Here is a 26,041-nt window from a genome sequence, read left to right as displayed (position 1 = left end):
CTGAGTCAACATGTCCTTGGCCACTAGAGTGCCACTCTATCAGAGGAGAAGGGTCACAGTGTAGATGGAGACCATGGCCTTGGAAAGACCACATGCAAGAGGAGGGTAATACTGGTGCTTAAACTTTATTAACTTTTTGGCAACTCACTTGTGAAAGTGCTTTCTTAGGCCTTAGCTATTTGGTTTTATCTTCATGACAGGACCACCAGGGAAGCAAGTTAGGTTTTATTATCCCAAATCTACAGCTGAGAATCTGAAGGGCTTGATCACACTGCAGGGTCACACAGTTAATGACAGAAAATGATAGTTAATGATAGAGAAGGCCCATTTTAGTGCTGTTTTTGCAGAAGCATACAGAAGCCCACTCGTTTTTTAAAATTAAAAGTCATCTATTTTTGAAAGGTGTTTGAGAATTTGGTGATTTCCCCTTTAATTAAGTCCTTATCACAAGAGCATGATAAATCAGTAACAAGCATTGGCAAGTATATGTAGGAAACTGCTGGTGGGAATGTAAAATGGAAAACAGTCTGGAAGTCCCTCAGAAATGTAAGCATAGAGTTAACATACAATCCAGCAACTCCACTCCTAGGTGTAAACCCAGAGAACTGAAAACATATGGTCACACAAAAACTTACAACTAAATGTTCATAGCAGCATATTCACAATTGCTTAAAAATGGAAACAACACAAATGTCCACCAATTGATGAATGGATAAACAAAATTGGTATATCTATACAACAGAATATCATTCAGACATAAAAAGAAATGGATGACTGATATATGCTATCCCATGGATAAACTTCAAAAACATCCATGTATAGCCAGACACAAAAGGCCTTTGTATAATTCCATTTATATGAAATGCCTGGAATAGGAAATCCATAGAGATAGAAATTAAATTAATGGTTGTCTGGGGCTGCAGGAAGGAGAAAATGAGGAACAACTGCTAATGGGTACAGATTTCTTTTGGGAGGTGACAAAAAAATCTGGAATTAGATAGTGACAATGGTTGTACAACCTTGTGTTTATACTAAAAACCAGTTAGAAGGATGAATTTTATGACATATGAATCATATCCCAATTTCTCTTTTTTAAAAAGGGTATGACAAATCAGGAATTATAAACCACAGACCATTGCTCTCAATCCTGATAGAAAATTCCCAGGAAGCAGCGCAGCATACAAGAGTGTGGACTTTGGAAAAAGAGGGAACATATTTAATCTCCACCCTTAAAATTTTGACCTCCAGAAGGCAGGAATTCTATTTAATTTTTCTAAGCATCCGTTGTCTTACCTTTAAAATGAGAGGCAATAGCACCTATTTCATGGGGTAGTTGTAAGGATTAAATAAAGCCATCCATGTAAGACAGCTAAGACTATAACACAGATTTAAGAGGGATAAATAAATGACTGCCTCTATAATTAGTACTTTTACAATTACTATTATTATTTTCACATTTTTCAGATTTTCATATCGAATAATATTTTTAGCATTATTCTTTTTTTATACTTCTAAGAACGAAGAGATTAAATGTTTCGTTTCTGTGAGCATAATCTTGGAAAATTCTTTAGAAGACATGGCTTAAAGAAAAAATTTATTTTTAGTTACTAAGCCATCTACTGTGACTGTTCCATGAAATAAATAATAATTAACAAAACAGCTGCTGAAAATCAAGTCACGTGAATTCATTCAATACACTGTTCTAAAGAACAGTAGAAATGTTTGTTCGTTGCGCCCCCTTGTGATATTTTAGGGAACTACCTTTACTCGAGACAAGACTTGGCTTTAAGCCTTGCAATTCAGTGTGGTCCTCAGATCAGCAGTATGGGCATTACATAAAACTTGTTAGAAATTCAGATCTTAGATTCCACCTCCTGAGCAGAACCTACACTTTAACAGTCTACCTGGGTGATCTGTAAGCACATTCAGTTTGAGAGTACTAGCTTAGAGCATATAGTAAACTATTTTTATGTGGGAAATAATATCTTACTATTCAATGTTCAGCATGGTGCCAGGAACTTTATTTTATAAAGATATTTGGAGTTAAAAACCTGTAATAACTAAAATGAACTATTCACGTTTAAAAGGTAGGCTTTTCCCTGACTGGTATGGCTCACTAGGTTGGAAGTCATCCCACAAACTCAAGGATTACTGGTTAGATTCCAAGTCAGGGCACATGCCTGGGTTGTGAGCCAGGTCCCCAGATGGGGGCATTCCAGTAGCAACTAATCAGCACATTGATGTTTCTCTCCCTTTCTCCATCCCTTCCCCTCTCTCTAAAAATAAATAAATAGCTCGCCTCTTCACACAACCACATCAAAATTACAACTAAAATATAGAAAAACCATGACTCAGGACCATCAGAAAGCAAGTTGAATGAAGTCTGACAACTACAGAATTAAAGTAATCACATCCATCCAGACTGGTAGGAGGGACACAGAGGCAGAACAGGTTTATCCCACATCCACATGTGGTGGATAAAAATTTGGGAGGGATATCTCGGAAGTGAGGAGTCCCAGTCCCACACCAGGCCCCACAGCCCAGGGTTCTAGTGCCAGGTAGATAAGTCCCCACCACTTCTGGCTGCAAAAACCAGCGGGGATTGAGTCAGTGAAAGAAACTTCTGGAGCCCCAAGCAGTTCTTCTTCTTTTTTTTTTTTTCCTGGCACCCTGCCCCCCCCCTTCTCCCACATTCAGTCTCCACCCAGTTGTCCATGTCCATGGGTCATTTATACATGTTCTTTGACTAGACCCTTCCCCTTCCTAAGCAATTCCTCTTAAAGAACCAACACATGAACTCACCTACTCGGACCCACTCCGCTCCCTCTGAGCTCCAGCACCAGGGTAGCAACTTGAAAGGCACCTGTGGCATACAGGGAGAAACCAGTGTCTGGCATCAAGGGGAGCAGAGGCCATTGTCTCCCTTCCTAAACCCTCCTCCCACAGAGCAGGCAAGCTGATGCCATATCTGAGACTCCATCAACCTGGCTAACACTATTTGACCTTCCTTGGAGATCCCCAGAGACTCCACCCCACCCACCTTTTGGGCCCACCCAAGCTGCTTTTCCATATGAATGGCTGGTTTTGGCTCCTGCTTCACAGCTTCCTAACTCCTCTCAAACAAGCAACAGCTGGCCTCAGTGAGCTCCAGGCCCTGCACTAGCAGAAGCCAGCCTAGACTCATAGCTTGGCTTTGCCTGGGAATCTCCAAATGCAGAACAAGCAGCATCCACCTCAGATTGCTTATAGCTCAGGCAGGTGCCCTGGTCAAAACACAGGTGGGGGCTGACCATGGTCTGGACCATCCAGGAAACCCCAGGGCCAGCACACCCAGTGGTCAGCTACAGACCACATCGGAGCACCACCACAGACGGCAGAGCTTGGTGGTCAGTAGTCACAGGCAGTCCTTGCAGCTGCCTGGCCGGGGTAAATCCTTCTGATTGATCTGCCAACAGCAATCAAGGCTCTACTACAAGAGGGGGGTGTACCCAGCCCACACGAAGGGCACACCTTGAGTACCCAGTTTAGACGATAGGGGAGGCTATGCCACTAGTGCCTACAGGACACCTATTATGTTAGGCCACATTACCAAGACATGGAGTCAAAGCAGCTCTACCTAATACATAGAAACAAACACAAGGAGGCTGCCAAAACAAGGAGACAAAGAAACATGACCCAAATAAAAGAACAGATCAAAATTCCAGAAAAAGAGCTAAATGAAATGGAGATAAGCAATCTATCAGATGCAGAGTTCAAAACCCTGGTTATAAGGATGCTCAAGGAACTTAGTGAGGACCTCAGCAGCATAAAAAAGATCCAGTCAGAAGCAAAGGATGCACTAATTGAAATAAAGAACAATTTACAGGGAAACAACAGTAGAGTGGATGAAGCCGAGAATCAAATCAATGATTTGGAACATAAGAAAGAAGAAAACAATCAATCAGAACAACAAGAAAATAATAATAATAATAAAAATTGAAGTTGTATAAGCAACTTTTGGAACAACTATGTTTGCATCATAGGGATGCCAGAAGAAGGAAAAAAAGAGCAAGAAATGGATATTTGAGGGAAAAAAAAAATGAAAGGAAACTTCCCTAATTTGGTGAAAGAAACATACATGCAAGTCCAGGAAGCACAGAGAGTCCCAAACAAGCTAGACCGAAAAAGGACCACACCAAGACACATCATAATTAAAATGCAAAGGTTAAAGATAAAGAGAGAACTTTAAAAGCAGCAAGAGAAAAGCAGAGAGTTACCTACAAAGAGGTGCCTCTAAGACTTTAGCTGACTTCTCAAAAGAAACGTTGCAGGTAGAAAGGGACTGGCAAGAAGTATTCAACGTGATGAAAGGCAACCTGCAACCAAGATTACTCTATCCAGCAAAGCTATCATTTGGAATGGAAGGGCAGATGAAGTGCTTCCCAGACAAGGTAAAGCTAAAGGAGTTCATCATCACCAAGCCATTACTATATGAAATGTCAAAGGGACTTACTTAAGAAACAGAAGATCAAAACTATGAACACTAAAATGACAACAAACTCACAACTACCAACAACTGAACATAAAAAATAAAAACAAAATCCAACTAAGCAAACCAGAATAGGAACAGAATCATAGGTATGGGGATCATTTGGAGGGTTATCAGCTGGGAGGGCAAAGGGGGAGAAATGGGGAAATGGTGCAGGGACTAAGCATAATTGATTGATACAAAATAGACATAGGGAAGTTAAGAATAATATAGGAAAGGGTGAAGCCAAAGAACTTACATGCATGACCCATGGACATGAACTAAAGGGGGTGAGATTGCTGGAGGGAAGCAGGGTACTGGGCAGAGGGGAGCAAAGGGAAAAAATAATGCAATACTGTAACAACATACTAAAATATACTTTAAAAAAAACAGGTACTTTTTTTTTGCAAGAGTTTTTCTTTTTATTTATTTGTTTGTTTATTTATTTTTAGAGAGAGGAGAAAGGAGAAAGAGAGGAAGAGAAACATCACTGTGTGGTTGCCTCTCATGCACCCCTAACTGGGGACCTGACGTGCAACCTAGTCATGTGCCCTGACTGGAAATTGAACCAGCGACACTTGGCTCGCAGGCTGACGCTCAATCCACTGAGCCACAGCAGCCAGGGCTTAAAACAGGTACATTTTAATATGTGTTATACCTCAGTGAAATCAATTCTTTTTTTCTGAAAAACACATTTATAGGGGTTTTCATTGGAAAAAAAGAAGGAACTGCCCTCGAAGAGACTTACAGTTGCTAGGTGTCAGTTGGAAGTGGACTATGGAATGCTCTGGCATCACTGATGAGGTCAGAGAAACCCGGTGGCAGTTTGAAACCCAACAGTCATACCGTGCAACGGCCACAGTCAGTACTGCTCACCTCGCCAGCGCAGTGAATATGTGAAGGTCTCACAGCACTGAGGGCTTTGATCTACACTTCTATACCAGGCTCATTCCCAGAGAAGCAAGATCAGCCTGGCCTAATGGACAAGGCCATCAGGTCTCCAGTGGCGTTTCTAGGACCCGCCCCCTCCCCACCCCGGTGCTCCTGCTGGCCCCCTGGTGAGAAGGCATAAAAGGAGGAGCATCTAGAGGTAAGGAGAAGAGGACTTTGAGAGCTGAGAGCTTGATCTGGTGGCCCAAAGCCAGCTAGACCAAACTGTGTCTCTTCTAGGGAAGAAGCAGAAGTGAGAACCAGGGTGGTCTTCCTGCCAAGACATGGGCACGGGACAGGTTAGGGGACAAAAAGGTTTATTTTCACAGGTCTCCACTATACCTGGAAGAGAAATTATAGGAAAATAAATGTGTAAGAGGCTCTCAAACTCCAAGCCCAAGATGTACCTTTATCTAGAACTTACACTCTTCCTAGGTAACCTCAGTAACCATCAAACCCCTTCCAATGCCACCAACCCCTTCCTCCAGGTGGGGGTCATAGGCCACAGGTGCTCAAGCCCTGATTACTATTGACTTCATCTGTGTAGGCTTTGCTCACTATGATGTCATCAGTATAAAGAGGCAACTCAAACTGGGGCAATTAGAAAGGACAGTCAGGCCATCTGACCTTAGCCAGGACCCCTGGGTCATATTCCATCACTTCACTTCTGTGGGCACAAGAAAGCCAACATTTTACAGCATTCTAACCAAGCACATTTCGTATACTTACTACTAAAACCTAACCAAGGTCTGTACTATGAGACTATAGATTTATGTTACGATTGAGACTATTCTTCAAATAATATCAATAACGGCTAGTACTGCCCTGACTGGTGTGGCTCAGTGGATTGAGCACTGGCCTGCGAACCAAAGGGTTGCTGGTTCGATTCCCAGTCAGGGCACGTGCCTGGGTTGTGGGCCAGGTCTCCAGTTGGGGGCACATGAGAGGCAACCACAAATTGATGTTTCTCTCCCTCTCTTTCTCCTGCCTTTCCCCTCTCGCTAAAAATAAATACATAAAGTCTTTTAAATTTTTTCCTTTAAAAATAGTAATAGTAACGGCTAGTACTTATTAAGCACTTACATTGTCCCAGAAACTGTGCTAAGTGTACGAAATGCATAATTTCACTTAATCCCCACAACATTCTACGAGGTGGTTACCATCATCCCCATTTCACAGAGAAGCAACTGGGGCTGAGCCACTTGCCCAAACAGTAAATTAAGAGGAGGAATTTGAACCCAGGCCTGACTATTGCTCTAGTTATTATTCCCACCACCACCATGGGATCATTTGGTTATAAAGCAAGGGGAAACAATTGCCTCTCGCACACCTGCAACTGGGCACCTGGTCCACAACCCAGGCATGTGCCCTGATTGGGAATCGAACGCGTGACCTTTTGGTTTGCAGGCCAATTCTCAATCCACTGAGCCACACCAGCCAGAGCCATGAGGCCAGATTTGGTAAGAGCAGGGAGTGGGTAGTGGAGGAACAGGATTTTATTACAGCAAGGCTAATGAGGTGCTTCCTTATTCAGAACCGGGCATCCTACTGAATGGTGAAGGTCAAAACGTACGCACCAAGGAGACCCAAGGAAGGAGAGGGGATGTGAGTTCGGGGAGTGGAAAAGTTTTCAGGAGCAGAGAGCCATCCACCAAGGGGCAGGGCTCAGATGAGCAGGATATTCCTGGCAGAGAACAGATGAAAGACCAAGGGCTCAGTCCTACAAAACTGAGTCCAGACACCGGTTGCAGGTCCTGGTTGTCACCTGTGTTTCTGACTGAACGGCTGTAGGTAGTAGGATTCCATGACCCCTTCCTCTGGTTCAATTAATTTGCTAAAGTGGCTCACAGAATTCAGAGAAATATTTTACCTACCACGTGACCTGCCTATTATAAAAGGATCTAACTCAGGAACAGCCGGGGGAAAGAGATGCACGGGGCAAGGTATGAGGAAAGGCCTGGAGCTTCCAAGCCCCTCCCAAATCACGCATTCACCAACCTAGAAGCTCTCCGAACTGGGTCCTCTTAGGGCTCTGTGGAGGCTTTATTTCATAGTCAGGATTGATGAAATGATCGGCCATTGGTGATGGGTTCGACCTCCAATCCCTCTCCCCTCCTGGGAGGTAGGGGTGCAGGGAACCTGAAAGTTTTAACCTAATCACATGGTTTACTGTCCTGGCCACTAGCCTCCAAGCTTAGAAGCTTTTCAAAGGTTGCTTCATTAACATAACAAAAGACCGCTTTAGTACTGTTGTCCCTTAGGAAAATCCAAGTGTGTTTTTCTTTTTTTTTGTTATGTTTTTTTCCCCCTTATATCCTCTTCCACCTCCCCCCACCACCATCCCTCCTCCGCTCCCCTGCGATCACCACCATGTTGTGTGTCCAAAAGTTCTTTTTCTTAGGAGCTCTGTGTCACCGACAGGGACAGAGTCAAAACCAAGTATATACTTCCTACCATAAGTGACAATATCACAAGAGGCAAGTGACATCCCCAGGTCACCAGGTCCTCACACAGAATCCCACACAGCTCCCACTGCAGACAATGGAGCAGGAGTGGACACAAAACTGAACAGAACGCTGAACTATGAAATCTTGTCCTTATCCTGCAACTTGCCTTGACAAACCAGGCTGGAAGTTTGCTTTTAGACTCCCAGCAAAAAGCAGGAAAATGAGAGCTGACCTGTACTCTTCATAGGCTTTGCACTTCCTTGTACCTACCCCCTTCTCCAGGGCCTTAGGGGGTCTTCAGACCAAAGGAGAGAGGCCTGAAACTAATGTGTCCTCCCTGGCCTGGGTGTGCTATTGCAAGCCCAGGATGCAGGGACCTTTCCACAGCCAATAGTGTCACATCTCTGGTCCCTCAAGCAAGGATCATTGGACATGGTTGTCACTCTACTTCCTGTTGCCCTGTAGGGTCTCATTAGGGTTTGTGAAAGTCTTGAACACTGTAGGACTTCGTCCTGCCGCCCCAGAACAGAACGACCTAAGATCGTCACCTCCCGGGAAAGCCCCCCGGACCCTCTTCCCCATTAGGAACCCTTGAACATCAGAGGTACAGAAGCCAGTTGATGTAGAACTTCCCAAGCGGGAGCCTGTTTCTCAGAAGGACTCCTGATCTTTCCCACCTCCAACTTCAAAGGTTTCCTACTTTACCCGAAAGTTTCTGGCAGCTCCTCCAGCTTGACCCACAGGTGTGGATTCTCAGGATCCGGACTGAATTATTCGAATCTTTTGTTTAATGATTATAAATCCAAATAGGTCTTTACTGGGCACTTCTCCCTGAAGGCAGGGTTTTTTCTACTCACTTACCTGAGTGGTGTCATTTAACACTCCCAGCAAGGCTAAGAGGTCGGTCCCATTAGCCCCAGTTTAGATAAGAGGAAACTGAAACATGAAGAGGTCAAGTTCACAGGACTAGGAAATAAGGGGACAAGATTCTTCGTCTTACTCTGGCGCCCAGACTCCTGATTCCTCTGCTCCATTGCTGGGCTGTCCCGCAGGGTATTTGCTAGCCACTATGGGAGTTCTTTAAGTTTAAATTAAGTACAATTACAAATCCAACTTCCTCAGTCATCATAGTCACATTCCAAGTGCTCAGTTGCCACACATGCCTAGTAGGTAACTTATCACAGAGTGCAAACATGGAACACTCCCCACCTCATGGTGCGTTCTCCTAAACAGCTTGTCACCTGATTCTTCTTGTTTATGCATCTGGACAAGGAGCAAAGTCACTGCCTCTCTATTCACTTCAATAACTCCTAATGCTTTTTTCTTTTCTTGCCGCCAGCCTTCTCTCGTCTCCAGGAGCTGGGACGGAACCCTCACCACCGAGGCGCAAGGAAAATGTTCTAGGAACTAAGCGCTAAGACCGCACATCAGGCCTCCCACCCTTGTTTCAATTGCCCACCACCAGAGCTTCAGTGAGTGAGGTCCTCAGTAGTGGCCTCAGGCAAAGGGGTTTCTCTCCGTCTCAGCCTGGACATTACTGCTGTCCCTCAGGAATGAGAGTGCCCTCCTGACGCCCACGCTATGTTATGGCCAGTTGTCCCTAGAAACAAGGGGTCTGCTAGCTCCTGTGGGATTAGAGGCCAAGGAAGGCCTGATTTTCATAAAATCCTGGGTTCCTCTTGGCTTTTCTACACTCAGAGCTTGCATCTGAAGAGAAAGCGCATTCTCTGGTTAGCTACCTGGTGGTTTCTTTCTACAAATGAATTTTGCTAAAGGAATGTGCCCAGAACGTGGGACCCTGAGCACCAAGTAGACTGGGCCTCCTCTACCTGCAAAGTCACATTCCCCAGGATGTCCCGGTCCCTTCTCCCCACAAATCTCCTGCTCTCTGGACCAGCATGAATGCTGGACCATCTTCCCTGGTCTTTGCCTGAGCAGCCTGAGCTCTGATTAATTTCTGGTCCAAGGACAGCCTCGTGCCACTGTATTTTTTCCTGCTAACTGTGCTTCCTATTCAGCTTGTTCCTCTGTGACCACACCCCCAACTCAACGCAGATGAGAAGGGGGCTGCAGGCTCTGCTTTCTGAATGCATGCCAACTGAATCTTGAGAAAGCAGAAGTCAAGGTGCCAGAGTCTTCTGAACCCCGTAATGAGGACTCATTCCACACCCCAGGCTGCAGTGACCTGCTACATGGAGCATCCTGACCATGAGCTTTGCTCATCCTCGGACAAGTCTCTACCAGGAAAACTGGAAAACTGGCTGTGTCCTCTCCTCTACGTCTGCTCTTCAATGTCGGACTCAGCATCAGACAGGAGGTCCCCAATGGACACATCTTCTCTACAGTAAGCCCCTCGGGAAAGATCTCTTTCCTTGTGACTGTCCCTCTCTCCTCAGCCAGGGGGTTGGTGCACTCCTTGTCCTTTGGACCTGCAAGTAGTGGGTATTAAGGACCCTTTTCCTGTTTGATGGTACCTAGAAAGCAAAGGTTTATAGGAAGAAGAGTGGAATGAGGACAGCATCGGGAAGAAGACGTTGACTGGAAGAAAAAGAATTTGCAGAACATTTGCTGCAAGAGCCGCTGTCAGTCTATGTTCATAACTCTTCTGTTAACTATGGGAACAGCCCCCACAAATGGATAGGAAAATTTCATTCAAAGTTTTGAAAACTGGGCAGAATTTATGAAAAGGCGATTCACACACACCTACAGACACACACATACACAGAGACATGCACACAAGGTCATTGAAAATGTCTAAGTGGGAATATGTTCAATTTCACTGATAGTTGGGGACATAAAGTTCAAGTAACTGTGAGAGGGCAGTTCTCACCCATTAGACTGGCAAAAATTAAAAACAGTGCAGGCAGAACGCTTGGTCAAGAACTGTGAGGGCTGGCATGATTTCTGTACACTGGCCCAATTTCTGTACCTTGTATATGTGGGGGCTGCAGAAACACGAGGCACTCGGGTCAGAGAAAAGAGTGAACCAAATCAACAGCCAGAGTAACTTGGCAGCGTCAGCCCCAACACACGGGCTATGCTGTGAGGGCCCATAGAGATTCTCACCTGAGTGGCAGGTTCACTCATAGACAGGAGATGAGGAAAAGCATTTCCTCCCTTTGTGTACAGGAGAAATGCAGACACCCCTTGCTCTCTGGAAAGGAGAGAGAAAATCCCTTGTTCCTCAGAGAAGCGATGGGAAGGGTCCTAGATTCTCACTTGAACCTTTTGGAATGTAAGGGCCAACGAAGCCCCAGGACCTCAGGCTTTTGCAACCAAGAGACATCTCAAAGACAGCACCCCGGTATACGTGGCACGGTGGAAGCTGAACCTGGGGGTCTAGTCCAGGTGGTAATCATTTTTCCCTCCTAGGAAGATTAGAGAAGTTTTATTGCCCTTTTGAATTAGAGGAATTAACAAATGGCTATAGATCCAATTCTCATAGCATGTGAAACAGCAACATGTGCCTAAAGAAAGGAAGGCAGAGACATCTATCTGTCTGGATAGTGAGCACCTTTTTCTGGGCAAATGCATTGAAAAAAATTAACTGAAACTGAACACAGCCTCTCACAGCAACAACAGCTGGTACACTGATACAAGTGGGTTCCTAGAACACTCACATAGCAGGGGAAACCAGTACTACAAGGGACCTACCCTTCAGAAGATAATTCCAGGGCTTTTTGGGTCCCCCCTCCCCTTGTATATCTTGACCGGGAAGAATTTCCATTATGTATGCAAGTGAGAAAGACAGAATGCAAGAGATACAAAAAATATCTATTTTGCAAAAACAATGAAAAAGCTTACATGTACATATACCATATCTATGCATAATATAGACCACGGAGAAAGATGTGGGAGAGTATACTTTTAATATTAATTGCCTTTGGGAGAGTAGAGATGCAAAAGGGTTAAATGCAGCAAAAAGAAAAAATATGCATAGCTCAATATCCAAGGAAAGTTTAGGGTATAGAATTTCCTCTGTGATATTAGTAAAGTATATAGAAATAAATGTGTTCATGGATGGGGAATAGAACAGGATATCAACAAATGAAAATGTCTTTTCAGGTTTATTTATTCACTCAACAAACGTATTGAATGTCTACTCTGTGCTAGCACTGTTCTCATCTCTGGAGAGAAGACAGGCCTAAATAATATCCTAATTCATGGAGTTGACTTTTCTGTGCGAGAAATAGACAGTGACTTACGGTCAAAATAAATTCATCAGGAAATGTCAGGTGGTGATAAATGCTATGATGGAAAATTAAACAGAAGGACCAGAGCAATACGGCAGCTGTTTTAAACAGGAGGATAAGGGAAGGCATCTCTCTAGAGAAGCAACACCTGAGTGGGGACCTGAACGAAGTAGGGAAGCAGTCATCGGCTTCCCCTTCCCTGGCTCAAGCCTCATGGGGCTCCCATCCCCCACCCCTCATTGCCTGTTTTCTGTCCACATTTCAGAGGATTCCAATTAATGGATCCCAAAGCCAACCCCAGAGCTCTTTAGTATGGTCTAACTAGCCTGGGGTAGAGGTAGTGAGCACACACCATTTCCTGGAAACATGATGGTATAGGTAGAACAAACTTGTTCTGTGGGCAATAAGATGTCATAGTGAAATCTAAGTAATTTGGAGTCAAGAACTCTAGATTCAACCCCCGGTTCTCCTCCTTACTAGTTGCATGACCTTGAGCAAATTATTTAACCTCTCTGTAACCTTATTGATATAATGAGGAATAATCTCTCTATTCCCATAGAGAGGAGAGATTTTAAAGATTTAAACAGTGCCTGGTACATAATAAAATCTAAAAAAAAGAATCACTCTTGTCGTCACTTCTGTTACTATTTAATATTATTATTGCCACTGCTACTAACTGAAGGGTCAGCCCTTTCTTACAATGTTGACTCACACTGAACTTGTAAAATTTTGAGGACCTGGTTTAAATTAAGAGGTGAAGACAGTAATGGATAATGGGACACGACTGCTTTTGAATCCTGCGGTCCGGGCAGGCCTCTCTGAGGAGACAATATCTGAGTGGAATAAAGTAGTCAGACAATCCTTTTATTATTAGAAAAATGAGTTTTCATGAGGCAACATGGAGCCAACTGGAAGATGCTTTCGGATTCACTCTTAACCACCAACTCAATGAAAAATGAAAAAATTATTTACATCTGGAATATTTGTCACATGACAAAATATTTATTTGTGTTAAATATTCTGTTTTCACCTTTTATAAAAAGTAATAGGTGGTGATCATTTTTTTATTATTATTGAAATGCATGATCTTATTACAACACATTGGTTCATAATCAACAAACCTTTGTTTTTATAATGTCAGCTTTTCTAAACAATCTCTGAAAATTGTGGCACAACCCTGTCACAGAAAAATGATTCCCTATTTATTATTATGGCCACTTATTAACATTTTAAAATAAAGTTATGAAAAATTATTTTTTTGATTTTTGAAAAGAATAACTCATGATTTGAAGAATTCCCAAAAATTCCAAGAAACTCCTAATTTTCATTCTTAAATCTCTAAGATAGATATCTACCAGGAATTTGGAAATGTTACATTCCAGAGGGAGGAAAGAGTAACATATGGGGAAAACTGAATAGATAAGAAAATGTCAGCTGGTGTTAAGAACAATGAACTAAAATCAGGATGCAGGGCTAGATTGAGATGGGGGTGGCTGTTTTAAATAGGGTGGTGAGTGGTGGGGAAAACATGTAAACAGATAAAGACAAGAAAGTACAGGATGTCCGAGGAAGACATTGAGCAATCCAAGAGGGAATGATGATGGGCTATGGACTCCCAGAGGAGGTCCTGGCAACACTCACGTTTGGAGGTTTACTGTGAGGAGGCCCCAGGATCTGCACATGTAGAAGTAGGGAAACTGAAGTGGCCTGAGCACATTTAGAAATGACAAGGAGCCAGGTGTGGCTATAGCACAGGAGAGTGGCAGGTTGCTCTAGCTACAGAGGGAGAACTGGGACAGGTACAGAAAGCATGCTTGGGAGTTTAGCTCACTGGAAACCGAGATCAAATCCTGGCTCTGATCTGGTTTATTCTGTGGAAGATGCCTCCCAGTGTGGCCGGATGGCTGAGGGCCTGAAGTCTCCCTTCCCCAAGTCCCTGCCAGGATTGCAGCAAAGACCACCGCAAGACATGTCCTGATGATCTAATTTTCTCACTTTTGCCTTCACACTTTAGAGTCAGCTTTTTCTTCCAGACAGCATTGACAGAGATCCTGGTTGCCTATCCAATATTCATTTCCTGTCTTTTGCTTAGTAATAGAACTCCCAGCTTCAGCAAAGCATAAAACTACTTGGAATAAAAACCTTATTGCCCAGCATCGCTTGTGAGTAGAGCTAAGTTCCAAAATGAGATATAAATAAAAGTGTGTGGGAGCTTCCTGGAAATCTTAAAAGACTGCTGGATTATGCCTTCCTTTCTTCCTTTCTCTTCCTGCTTCCTGTTAGGCAGGATGGTGGTATGATAGAATGTGAGCCCTATCACCGTGGACCAACAAGATGGTGGAGAAACCAAGAGCAACCTGGTTCCCATGATTATAGGACTGCCCTTCCAGCCTTGACATCTTACCTCTGACCTTTGTTTAAAGGATCAATAATCTATCATATGGTTAAGTCACTCTCATTTTGAGCTTTCCATCATTTGTGGCCAAAGTCCTAGACCGGGAAAGGATATGCAATTTTTTGGTTCTGTTTCTGTTCTGAAATATGTTCATATTCCAACGTTGCTGCCCTTGGGGAAAAACAGTTCGTTCCAGTACACTGAAAGTTGAGAGGAGGCTAGAGCCTTCCCCGGAAGCAGGTGCGCCAGGTATGCCTGGTAAAGTGTACTGACCATAGCCACCCACAATACTCCCACATTCTCAGTCCAACTGGTTGTATCTCCTCTGCTGTGTTTTATTAATTTCACAAGGGCTGCCTTATTCGCCTTTGAAGAAAATGTTTAGGCAGGATTGGCTTGAGAATTCGTCGGCAGCCGTCCGTCTTGAGAGACGATGGTGTAGCTTCTTAAGAGTCTATCTGCACCGCCGAGAATGGCTGTGCAGTCCGACTCGGGAGTAACACGTTATCTGTCTCCTCCCGTGTTGAATCGACATCTTGCGATGACGCTGGAGTGTCCTCTCCAGTGAAGCTGAAGCTACAGAGCCTGGGCAGGGTGATATGGAGGGTCTGCTGTTGCCCATGCAGCAGACCCCCCCTCTCTTCGCAGCAGAAGGGTCCAAGGGAAAGACGGAGTCAATACAGCTTGGCTTCAGGTGCGCCGCAGGAGTTGCCGGTGTTGACTACAACGTCAAACCGCCTTAGGGACTCCGGCTCCGGATTTTCTGTCGGGGTTTACTCCCTTAGCCTTTCCCCTGAAGAGGTATGCCGCAAGGCAGCGGAGGTTTTTTGGAGTCAGAGTTTTCCTTCTCTGATGTGCCCTGACTGGAAGATCGAACCAGCGACACTTAGCTCGCAGGCCGACGCTCAAGCCACTGAGCCAAACCAGCCAGGGCTAGCTTGAGAATTATGGTTACCCTTTTATGCATTTACTGTTTAGTGAGCACCTACTCTGTGCCCGTCACCATGATAGCCATGTTTAGAAAAAGGAAAGCAATGAATCTGATGTTCCCTGAAGATCAGACCACTTGAGGAAACAATGAATTCCATTGGGGGTAAAGGGTCACATCATTGACAAGCTCAAGCATACCCAGAGGGAACCCAGGATATGATAAATGGCTGGGCCACACCCTAACCTTACATTTTTCAAAACTTAAGGCCTAAACGTAAGGGCAATTCAGGGTATGGGAGATGTCCTATTTTGATCTAACTAGAATCCTTTGCCTCCTTATCCTGGGAACCAATTGCCCTGCTTTGTAGAGAGGCTGCCCCTTCCCCATTCCTTGTGATTCTCGAGGGGCTCTCAATTGTGGTACCATGACCTCTGGCCACAGGGACAGATACATGACCTGAAGCAGACCAATCAAAGCCCTTCCCCAGGGCTTTTGTCTTTTTCCCTTTGGCTCGTGGGTTAAATGATGTGTTTGCAGAGATGGTGGCACTCCACCCATATGGAAGAACTTGAAATAATTAATCAAACACACGAATAGATGACAAGCTGAGAACTGCAGAGATGGACTGTAACTGGAGCAAAGGCAGTCATGCATTATTAAACGACAGGGATACATTCTGAGAATGTCAGCGTTAGGCAACTTCAATATGCAAACATCACTTACACTTAAATCAAGCACAGGAGAAAATCGTGCAATCAGGAGACAATGTAAACAGACATATGAGGCAGCTGCTGGCACACTGATTCACAGCCATCTTTTATAAGTAACAAGAGTACACTCTAAAATAACAAAAAGTATAGTAAATATATAAACCAGTAACATAATCATTTATTACCATTACCAACTATTACATACTGTACATAATTATATGTGCTATACTTTTATACTACTGGCAGGGCAGTAGGTTTATCAATATCAGCATCTCCACAGAACACATAACATCTTGTACTATGACATTAAGACAGCTACAACATTACTAGGCAATAGAAATTTTCCACTCCATTATGTTATGGGACCATCATCATCATCTATGGGGTTCTTCATTGATTAAAACTTTGTCATGTGGTGCATGACTATAGAGGAAAAAGAAGTGCACTCAAAGTTACCAAAGTCTTGGAATGGAAAAGTCACTATTGCAGCCAGCCAGCCAGAGAGACATCATCTATCCATCCGTCCGTCCATCCATCCATCATCCATTCCTCTATCCATCCTACAATGAATGAACCCATCCATTCATCCAACCATCCATCTAGCCATTCAATAAACATCTTTCTTTGCTCTCGATTTGTGCTAAGTGCTGTGTCTATAAACACAGGAGAAGTTGGGCCTCATTTTTAACCTGAGAGAATATAAAGGTCTTCAGAGGGAGGCAGACAGATAATCAAAATAATACCACAAAGGGTCAGAGGTGCTGGAACAAAAGAGTGTGTCTCACTCAATGACACCATGAAGGAAGTAACAGAGCAGGATGGGGCTGTGTTAAACATAAGTGCAGAGTAGAGGTGATACTGAGCTAGATAGAAAGGAGGTACTAGGCAGGAAAAAGGCACCTTTTCGGGGTGAAGGTGGAAAGTTAGGTCAAGGAGCTCCAAGGCATGAACCACCATTGGCCTTTAGAGCAAGGTCAGCTGTAGATATTGCTAAAATGTGAGATAAGACTGAGGCCAGGGGTTCAATAGAACCCCACATAACTAGATGACAGACCAGGGTCCACCAAAGGATTGTAATCAGGAAATAAATCTAACCTAAATTGAAATTTTTTAAAAAGTTGCTAACAGTAGTATAGAGGATGGATGGGGTGATGGCATAGTTTTAAGCCTACAGTCAGGTGTACCTGTTTTCATCAGCTCTGTCTGTTTTGATGCCATGGTGAACTCCAAAGAGCTCAAAGCTCTGGAGCCAAAGGATCTCAGCCAAGGTCCATGCTCTGTCATTTTTCTGGATATGATATACCAAGCAGTTCATTTAACTACTTGGAGCCTCAATTTCCTCATCTGTAAAAAGGGAATAATAACCCACTGTGAGCGGTTGTTACAAGGACTGAATGAAATAAATTGTGTGACAGCATCTAGTAAACTTCACATCACCAAACAAATGCACAGATTTGTTGTTTTGTCATGAAGGGCATTTTTGTCAAGGTATTATCAAATGAAATTTATAATGATGTTTCATGCATGATGTATGACATGGCATTTGGAGATAACAGGGTTTTTTGAGGTAACAAGATGGACTGGGTGAAGAAGGCTGGGCCTACAATTTTAAACAGATCCAGATGACAGGACATCATTGGGTTATATAGTGAAGGGCTATATATGAGTCCAAACCAGAAAATCAGTAAAGAGCGAAGGCAGAAGCAAAAAGTAAGCACCACAAGCCAAGGTCCAAACCAAGTACAAGGTCCAGATGCCCATCCAGGCAGCAGAAAGAGACAATCAGCAGAGATCCAAGTGGAAACCACAAGGCAGAGATCTAAGCCACCAGGGTAGGTGGCATGAAAAGAGTTTGACATTTCCTTCTACAAAGACTTGGTCTTGTTCATTCAATACATCTAGTATCAACCACATTTCAGGGTCTAGGAATACAAAGTGAAATAAGTGAAGGAGCTATCAATCCAATGGGAACACAACCTGATAGGGGAAACATGGAGTATCCTTGGAGCAACAGGAGGGGCATCTAATCCAGGCTAAGCTGTGTCGGGGACAATTCTGGAAAAGATCAAGACTGAGTGGGGTTTTAAAGGAGGAATCAGAGTTAGCCAGGTGAACCAGATGCAGATGGAGGATGAGGGCATTCCAGGCAGCAGGAACAGCATGATCAACGGCAGGGAAGCAAGAAGCAGGAAATGCAAGCAGTCTATGTGCTGTGCCATAAATCAGGATGACAGGCAGGGCGGGGTAGCTGCAGGTGACGGGAGAGGAGGCTGGAGAGGTTGACAAGAAAGCTTCCTGGGCCAGGCAAGGAAAGCTGGGACTTCATCCTGAAGGCCATAGGGAGCCATGGAAACAGGTGATTCATAGAACAAGAAGAGGATTATTGAAAACCAAGTTGCTATGACCGAGGGGACAAAGAAAGGGACTTGGGTACAGAGGAGGCGGTGGACCAGGAAGACACAAAGGAACAAGGCAGGAGGCTGCATTAAGAGTGTCCAAAGAAACAGAATATGTGTATTAAGGAATTGGCTCCAGAGAAACAGAATATATACTTAAAATTTTATTATAAGGAATTGGCTCACATAATTATGGAAGCTGAGAAGTCCCAGACCTGCAGTTGGCAAGCTAGAGACGCAGGAGAGCTGATGGCATGGTTCCAGCCCGAGTCTGAAAGCCTGAAAACCAGAAGAACTCACGGTGCAAGTTCCAGTTCAGGTCTGAGTGTAAAACCACCAGAAGTCCAGTGTCCCAGCTCAATAACAAGCAAAGAGCATGAAGTCTCCCTCACTCCACATTTTGTTCTATCAGACATTCGCTGGATTGGATGAGGTCCATCCACATTGGTGGGGGACAATGTGCTCCCCCAGGTTTACCAATTCAAATGTTAAACTCATTCAAAAACACCCTCAACATACACACCCAGAATAATGTTTAACCAAATAGCTGGGCACCCTGTGGCCCAATCACATTGACACATAAAAATTAACTATCACAGAAGCACTGCCAGAATTGAGGTGCCACAACAGAGCAGCTCCTGCTGTTGACAGACTTGGGGGCTGAACATCTGCGCTGATACTTGGAATGAGGCCAAATGGGAAGAGGACCAGAGCCTAAAGAGGGAGTGAGGAGTCAGGAGTGGGCAACCAGGCTATTAGAAATTGCGATTAAAATATAAATCTATATTGATTGACAGAGAAAGATGTCCACTAAATAGTGTCATGTGAAAAAGGATTAAGAGGTGGCATTTCACAACATGTATGAAATGACTTCATTTAAAAATGTGTTTTGTGTGTGTGTGTGTGTATGCATGCACATGTGGGTGGGTACACACACACCTAGAGGAAAGTCTACAAGGACAAACACAGTATGTTAATTGCAGATTTTCTCTGGGAGTTGGAATCCCAGGTGACTTTTACTTTCTTTGTTATATCTTTCTGAATGATTTTTTTTTTTTGATATTTAAAATTGTCATGCATTAGCTTTGTAATCAGAAAAAAATCAATAACGTATTTCCATTCTGGAAAAAAACATATTTATAACTCCAAATGAGAATCTGACCAAGTCACCCTTGGCTTTCACTCTTGGATGGGTCCCCCTTGATCAAGCTCCTTGACATTGCCCAGAGGCTCTTCCATGCCATGGTTGCTATGGTTACTACTGTGGAAATATTGACCAGCTATCAGCTAGAGACCACTATTCTAACAGAATAGCCTCTCCCACTCACGCCCCACCAACACTGAGCCAGCACATTGCTGTTTGCCTCTGTAGACCCTTAGTTCCCCTGCTCCCCTTTCCTGCTAATTCTTCCCTCCTCTTCCTCATGAATTATTACTCTCCACGAGACTCAGTTCAGGCACCTCTCCTCCCAGAAGCCAAACCTAGGTCTCCACAGTCTGAGTTTAGTGAAATGACTTCAGACTTCTATTTACATCGGATGCATATCTCTGCCATAGCTCCTCCACACTGAGTTGCGGTTGTCCGTGGGAATTGATCTCAGGGCTCTGGTTCACGGCCATACTCAAAAACTTCTGGTTGACTAAATAGATTTTTTTGAGTGATCTGTAAGAACTGAGATCCAGGGTATATTTTATCATGACAGTTAACAGTGGGCCAGTGAAGATTTAGGAAGGGAAGATGTTAATGCTCTAATTCACAATAGTAGCCCTCCTCTCCTCTTTTTCTTGTCTTTTTTTTTTTTTCCTGCTTTCCTTTCCTCTTCCCTCTCCCAAGCCTAAATACACCTTCTTCCTTTTTCTTTCTAGACTGTTTCTCAATTTTGGTGCACAAAAAAAATTGCCTGGGAAGGCTGCTAAATGCAGATTCCTAGGCCCTGGCCACAGTCCTGATTTCTTAGGTCAGGAGTGGGATCCAGATATCTGCATCTTTTTTTTTAATTTGTAAGGCAAACTGTTTAATCATTCATTCAATTATTCTGTAAACCTTTATTTTTTCACTTTATTTGTTAAATTATAGTTGACATTCAGTTTTCTTTTATATTAGTTTTAGGGACATAGCATGATGGTTAGATATTTATATAACTTATGAAATGATCCCCCCCCCCAATAAGTCTAGTACCCACTTGGTACCATACAGAGTTGTTACAATATTGTGGACTATATTCCCTATGCCAGTTTGTACATCTTAATCCCTTCATCTTTTTCCTTTTAAATCTTTGATCCTTCTGGAAGAAATTTTGCCCCCAAACTCCCTCCCATCTGGTAACCATCAGTTTGTTCTCTGTATCTGTGAGTCTGTTTGTTTTGTTTATTTATTCTGTTCTTTAGATTCCGCACAGAAGTGAAATCCTATGGCGTTTGTCTTTCTCTGACTGACTCATTTCACTGAGCATGATACCCTCTAGGTTCACCCATATTGTCACACATGGTAAGATTTCGAGAACCTGCATCTAAACAAGTACACCAGAGGATTCTGATCCCCCTTTGAAAAACACTAATTTACAACGTGTAGGGTTTTTCATTTTCCTTGTCTACTGACATTCGCTGCAGGGGGGTGTGAATGGTGTTACCTACGACATCCACCATTTTCCCCATCACATTTCCCGATCCTGCAAACTTAAATCTCTCTCACTGACTCAGACCTCACACATGTTCCGTGTGGTGTGAGGCATGCTCTGCTGCTAAGTACCACCTTCCCAAGCCCTCAGTGCACCTGACTCACAAGCGTGATGACTTGATCTCATTTCTTATATAAGAACAATAATTATCACCATCATCAAAGCCACAATTACTGCCAGTTATTAGGTTTCTACCATGTGCCAGACACTGAAAAATACTTTACTAGCATTATCTCATTTAATATTCACAGCAATTCCAAGCGGCTGATACTATCATATCCCCAGTATCCCAATGAGGAAGCTGAGATTAGGAAGGTTATACCCAAGGCCATGAACTTATAAGTGGTAGAGTCATTTGAACCCAGGCTGACGTAACTGCAAATTACACGGTCTTCTCACTAGGGCTCCCGATTTATTCTCCTACCAAAGATTTCCAATAATAATAATAACAACAACAATAATATACTACATTACTTTTTACTTCAAAATTAATTCCGGAGGAATATAAGATTTAAAAGTAAAAAGATGATATCAGGGGAATAAATGGTAATGGGAAAAGTACAATAAAAAATACTTTTTAAAATGTAAAAAGATGAAACTTTAAAAGTATTAGAAAAACTTCTGGTGCCCAACAAGGTGGATAAAACCCACTGCCGCCTACCTCTCCCTAATCTCTAAATACAACTAAAAACTATGTAAACGATATCAAAAACAACTATCTGAAAACTGTAAAAAGTAAACAAACGTGGAGGGGTGAAAACTTGGAGTAGCAAGCTGTCCAGAGATTAGCTTTTCCGGGTTTCCCCCTCTTCCCTTGTGACTTAGAACTGAAGGCAAGCTCAGGAAGACCTAAAAATAGACATGTTTCTGCCACCCTGAAGAGGAATGGAAGTCCAAGAGAGAATTTAATTGAAGTTCTAGAAAAATAAAGCTACCTTTGCTTGACAGATCTGAATTTTGAGTCCAAAAATGTATATTCACTACAAATGTTTGTTGATTGAATGAATGAACGAATTGTGCTGGGGGTGGATCAGTGGAGTTGTAATGCTGCAAGCTCTTGGTAGAGCAGTCTTGGCTATTCCCCAAGAAAGACCGTAATTACTAAAAAGAGTATCTGCTTTCTAGTTCTTGCTTGGCCACTTATTATCTGTGGTTCCTTGAGTAGGTTGCAAGACTCTTGGGACTTAAAGTTTTCTTATCTGTGAAATGGGTGTAATGATACCTGTCCTGCCCTCCTCACAATGTCATCATGAGGACCAAGTAAGATAAACTACATGAAGATACTTTATATGGGATCGTAATAAGAGAATATGGACCACCCCCATCCTGTGACTCAAAAAGCAAGAGAAGAGGAAATGAACTCGAGGATCAGAGTTCCGTGGTACCCTTCCTCCCAACCAAAATGTTCTTCTAGAACTGGCAAGGAACAGCAACTTTGTTTTCCTGGGAACCACATCCATGCTAATTGAAGTCCATCAAGGATTGCATTCTCAATATTAGCAGAGCACACTTGATCAGGAAGCAATTCTCAGGGCACAAAATAGATTTATTTTCATTGTGAAATAGTCTGTCTGCTGTGCAACAACAAATTAAGCTCTGGGTGACTATTCCCGTAAAACACGTCCTGTGCCCAGCACTGCTATTATGGGGTGTATAGACATGGCAATGAATCAATTAAAACTCTGACACATTAAATGGAGCTCGAAGACCTGTTTCACAGGTTTCCCCGGAGGAGAATAATCATGTTGCATTATACGCTGGAATCGGATCGAGGCAAGATTTCTGAGTCAAGTTCTGGGCTCCACAAGACAGACTTTAGCTTTTCTAAATCATTTTTGAAGGACTTCTTAAAGGATTACAGCATTCAATTTTCCATTTGTCCAACAGCACCATGGTGGAGCAAGAGGGATTATCATTGTGTGGGCATCCTCCGGAAAACTGTAAGTTCCCTTTTAAAAAATCATTTAAAGCAAGAGTGAGAGCGTGGCAGTGTTTCTATGTGTGCCCATTTTGGAGTGAAAGAAAATATTAAGCCAGTAAAATCAGAGGTGTATCACGATGGAATTCCCTTTTTATTTTTATAATAGGGCTCTAGCACCAAAAGGGGCAGTCATTGCTTAGTCTCTGTGATAAAGGAAGTTCTAGAATTTCAAGAAAAGCCTCACAAAGAAGTGAATGAGAGAGTTAACAGTGGAATGTGGATGATGTTTGTGGTCACACTGCTTAAACTGTGCTTCTCTGATGGCAAGTAAGAATGTTAATGGTAAAACCAACATGTTTTTCTGGGCGAATTCAGACATCTGTGTAAACCATCTTCTGTCTCCATGCCTGAAAAACTTTTCTGTGCCTCAACCTGAATAAATAGAAGAGATTCTGAGGTTCAGGTGGTATATTTTCAGAAACGTCACCTACAAATGAGCTGCAGCAGAAAGAAGGGAAGACCAGAGCAAGCCAAGCATCAGCAGTGGGCATTGCAGAGGGACAGGTTATAGCCTGTCGGCGTGATAGGTGTGCCAGGAAATGGTCTGGGGGATGCAGCTGACGTCAAATTCTGCAGGCTAATTTAAAAGCAAAGAACTAGAGAGCAAAGAAAACATGAGGGTAGATTGCAAATGTCATGCTTTCCAGGCATTCCAGGGGGTGGGGAGGGGGGGTTGTGCCCAGAACCTAAGGACAAGGCTAGGCCTGCCCACTGGGATGTTCGGCTTTTGTACAGAACAGGACATTTTCAGAGGAAATGCTGTCGTGTTGCAGGAATCTGTTCAGTTAGGAAAGTAAAGATGTTTAACAATTCTGTTCATGAAGTCAACCTGCAATACTTTTCTAAGGAGGAGGAGGTGAGAGGGAGGTTGGGGATTCCCTTTTTAACCCAGTGCACTAGTCACTACGATTTTTCACATAGACCTTTTGTTCTTCTCTTGTTTAATTTGCATCTAAATCCTTAAACTTTCCTCCATTGTTTGGAAAAAATACTTATTTGCAGAATAATATGGACTTGTGTACGTTAATGCTTTCATAATCTTGGTAGAACAGTGGTCTCTCAGAGCTACTGAGGGGAGCTCAAAATATACTGGGATCTTGAAGTTTTGGGGTCCTGCCAAGGTCCTTGGGGCTGTAGGGACAGAAGGTGCCGTGCATTCTGGTTGGTGACCTGCCCTGCATTCTGCCCTTGCCCTTAGCCCTCTTGCCTCAAATGCATACTCCAGCCACACCGGCCTTTCACCTGTGAATTCATATTTTAAAAGTTTCCATTGTTAAAAGCAAACAAAAAAATTGAATATCACTAAATTATTCGATCTTTTCACTTCACAGAGAGAGGAATTTTAACTTCCCAAGGATTATAATGAGTTAATCAAAGGTAAACCAGCAACAGAAGCCAGGTCTATGGATAACCAATTCTGCCACACTGGTCTTCCTTTCCCTTTGTCCAAAGGAGAGAGGAGGGTCTTTTCTGCCTCATTCACCCACTACCTCCACTTAGCTCAACACTCATATTCAAAGTCTTACCCATACACTACTTCCTCCGCAAGGATAAAACTGTGTATAACCTCTGTAGAGTCACTCCAATTCCACAAACATTTATTGAGACCTTCTCTGGGCAGCCCTGAACCAAGTCCTGTAGGTTCAGAGATGTATAAGACACCGTTGCTGCCCGCATTATGTAGCCTGTTTCACTTAAAGGCATCTTATAATTGTACTAAGACAGAAATTCTCTTGACTAGATTGTATTGTTGAAATATAAAAGAAATGGAAGGAAACTAGTTTGGCAGTTCCTCAGAATGTTAAACATAAAATTACTATACGTCCTAGCAATTCCACTCCTAGGTATATACCCCCCCCAAAATTGAAAACAGGTACTTAAACAAATACATGTACACACATTCACTATTCACAGTACCCAAAAGGTGGAAATAATCCAAATGTCCATAAAAAAATGAATGAAAAACATAATTGTGTTATATTCATACAATGGAATATTATTCAGACATCAAAAGGCAAGGATTTTAATACTACCACCATTCAGATGAACCTCAAAAATATATTATATAAAAAGAGGTCATATATGGTATGATTCCATACAATGATTCTGAATACCTGAAATATATCCATAGCAACAGAAAGCAGATTGATGGTTGCCAGGGGCTGGGGGAGGGCAGAGGGGGATGGGAGTGACTGCTTAATGGGCACACGGTTTCCTTTGGGGGTGATGAAAATATTATGAAACTAGATACCAGTGATGGTTGCACAATATGGTCAATGTACTAAATACCACTGAATGCTTCAGGTTAAAATGATTAATTTTATGTCCTATGGATAAGCAGAGGGCTCTGAAGAGCTGTGAGACAGCCAGGAAGTGAGCTTAGAGTCCATGGAGCATCAGCTCGTGCAAGCCTAAAAGGTCTTTGGACTTATCCTGGGAGAAGTGGGATAGCAATGAAGACTTTGCTCAGATCTATGTTTCAGGCTGGACATTTTGAGTGGAAGGCTGACCACAGCGGGGAGGGTCTGGATCCATGGACACTGGGCACGTGGACTCCGCTGGCCCAGTGAGAGATCATAAGATATCTACCAGGATATAAAATACCTGCCTGATCACGTTCAGTTCAGTCACTGTAAACATCTCCCACTAAATATGAACTCAGAAATAATAACTGGGGTGAAAAACATCAGTCATGACTCCTTTTTAAATTGATTTTAAAAACAGTCTAAGCCCCTATTTTTGCACTAGCTTTGACACCAACAGTTTTTAAAGGACAATCAACCTGCTTCCTCTTTCTCTAAGGAGAATTCATAAAGATGTGTCTTTGAACAAGTATTATATGCTTCACCAAGGAAGAAAGCCTGGTTTTGATT

General features: G+C 43.1%; 1 protein-coding gene across 2 annotated transcripts in view; it reads left to right on the top strand.

Annotated features, from left to right (window-relative positions):
* Positions 1-22,954: 22,954 nt before the first annotated feature.
* PTPN3 (protein tyrosine phosphatase non-receptor type 3) overlaps positions 22,955-26,041 on the top strand; it is a 133,849-nt gene continuing 130,762 nt past the window's right edge. For both annotated transcript variants that reach the window (XM_090274537.1, XM_090274536.1), the window contains exon 1: positions 22,955-23,127. In XM_090274537.1, coding sequence (XP_090130663.1) covers positions 23,079-23,127 — 49 coding nt within the window. In that variant the 5' untranslated portion in view covers positions 22,955-23,078. The remainder of the gene's footprint in view (positions 23,128-26,041) is intronic.

This window comes from Furipterus horrens, unplaced genomic scaffold, assembly GCF_987537825.1.
Source record: "Furipterus horrens unplaced genomic scaffold, mFurHor1.1.pri manual_scaffold_4, whole genome shotgun sequence".
Classification (NCBI taxonomy): Eukaryota; Metazoa; Chordata; class Mammalia; order Chiroptera; family Furipteridae; genus Furipterus; species Furipterus horrens.
The sequence above is the reverse complement of the archived record's forward strand: the minus strand, read 5'-3'. Positions and strand labels throughout refer to the sequence as shown.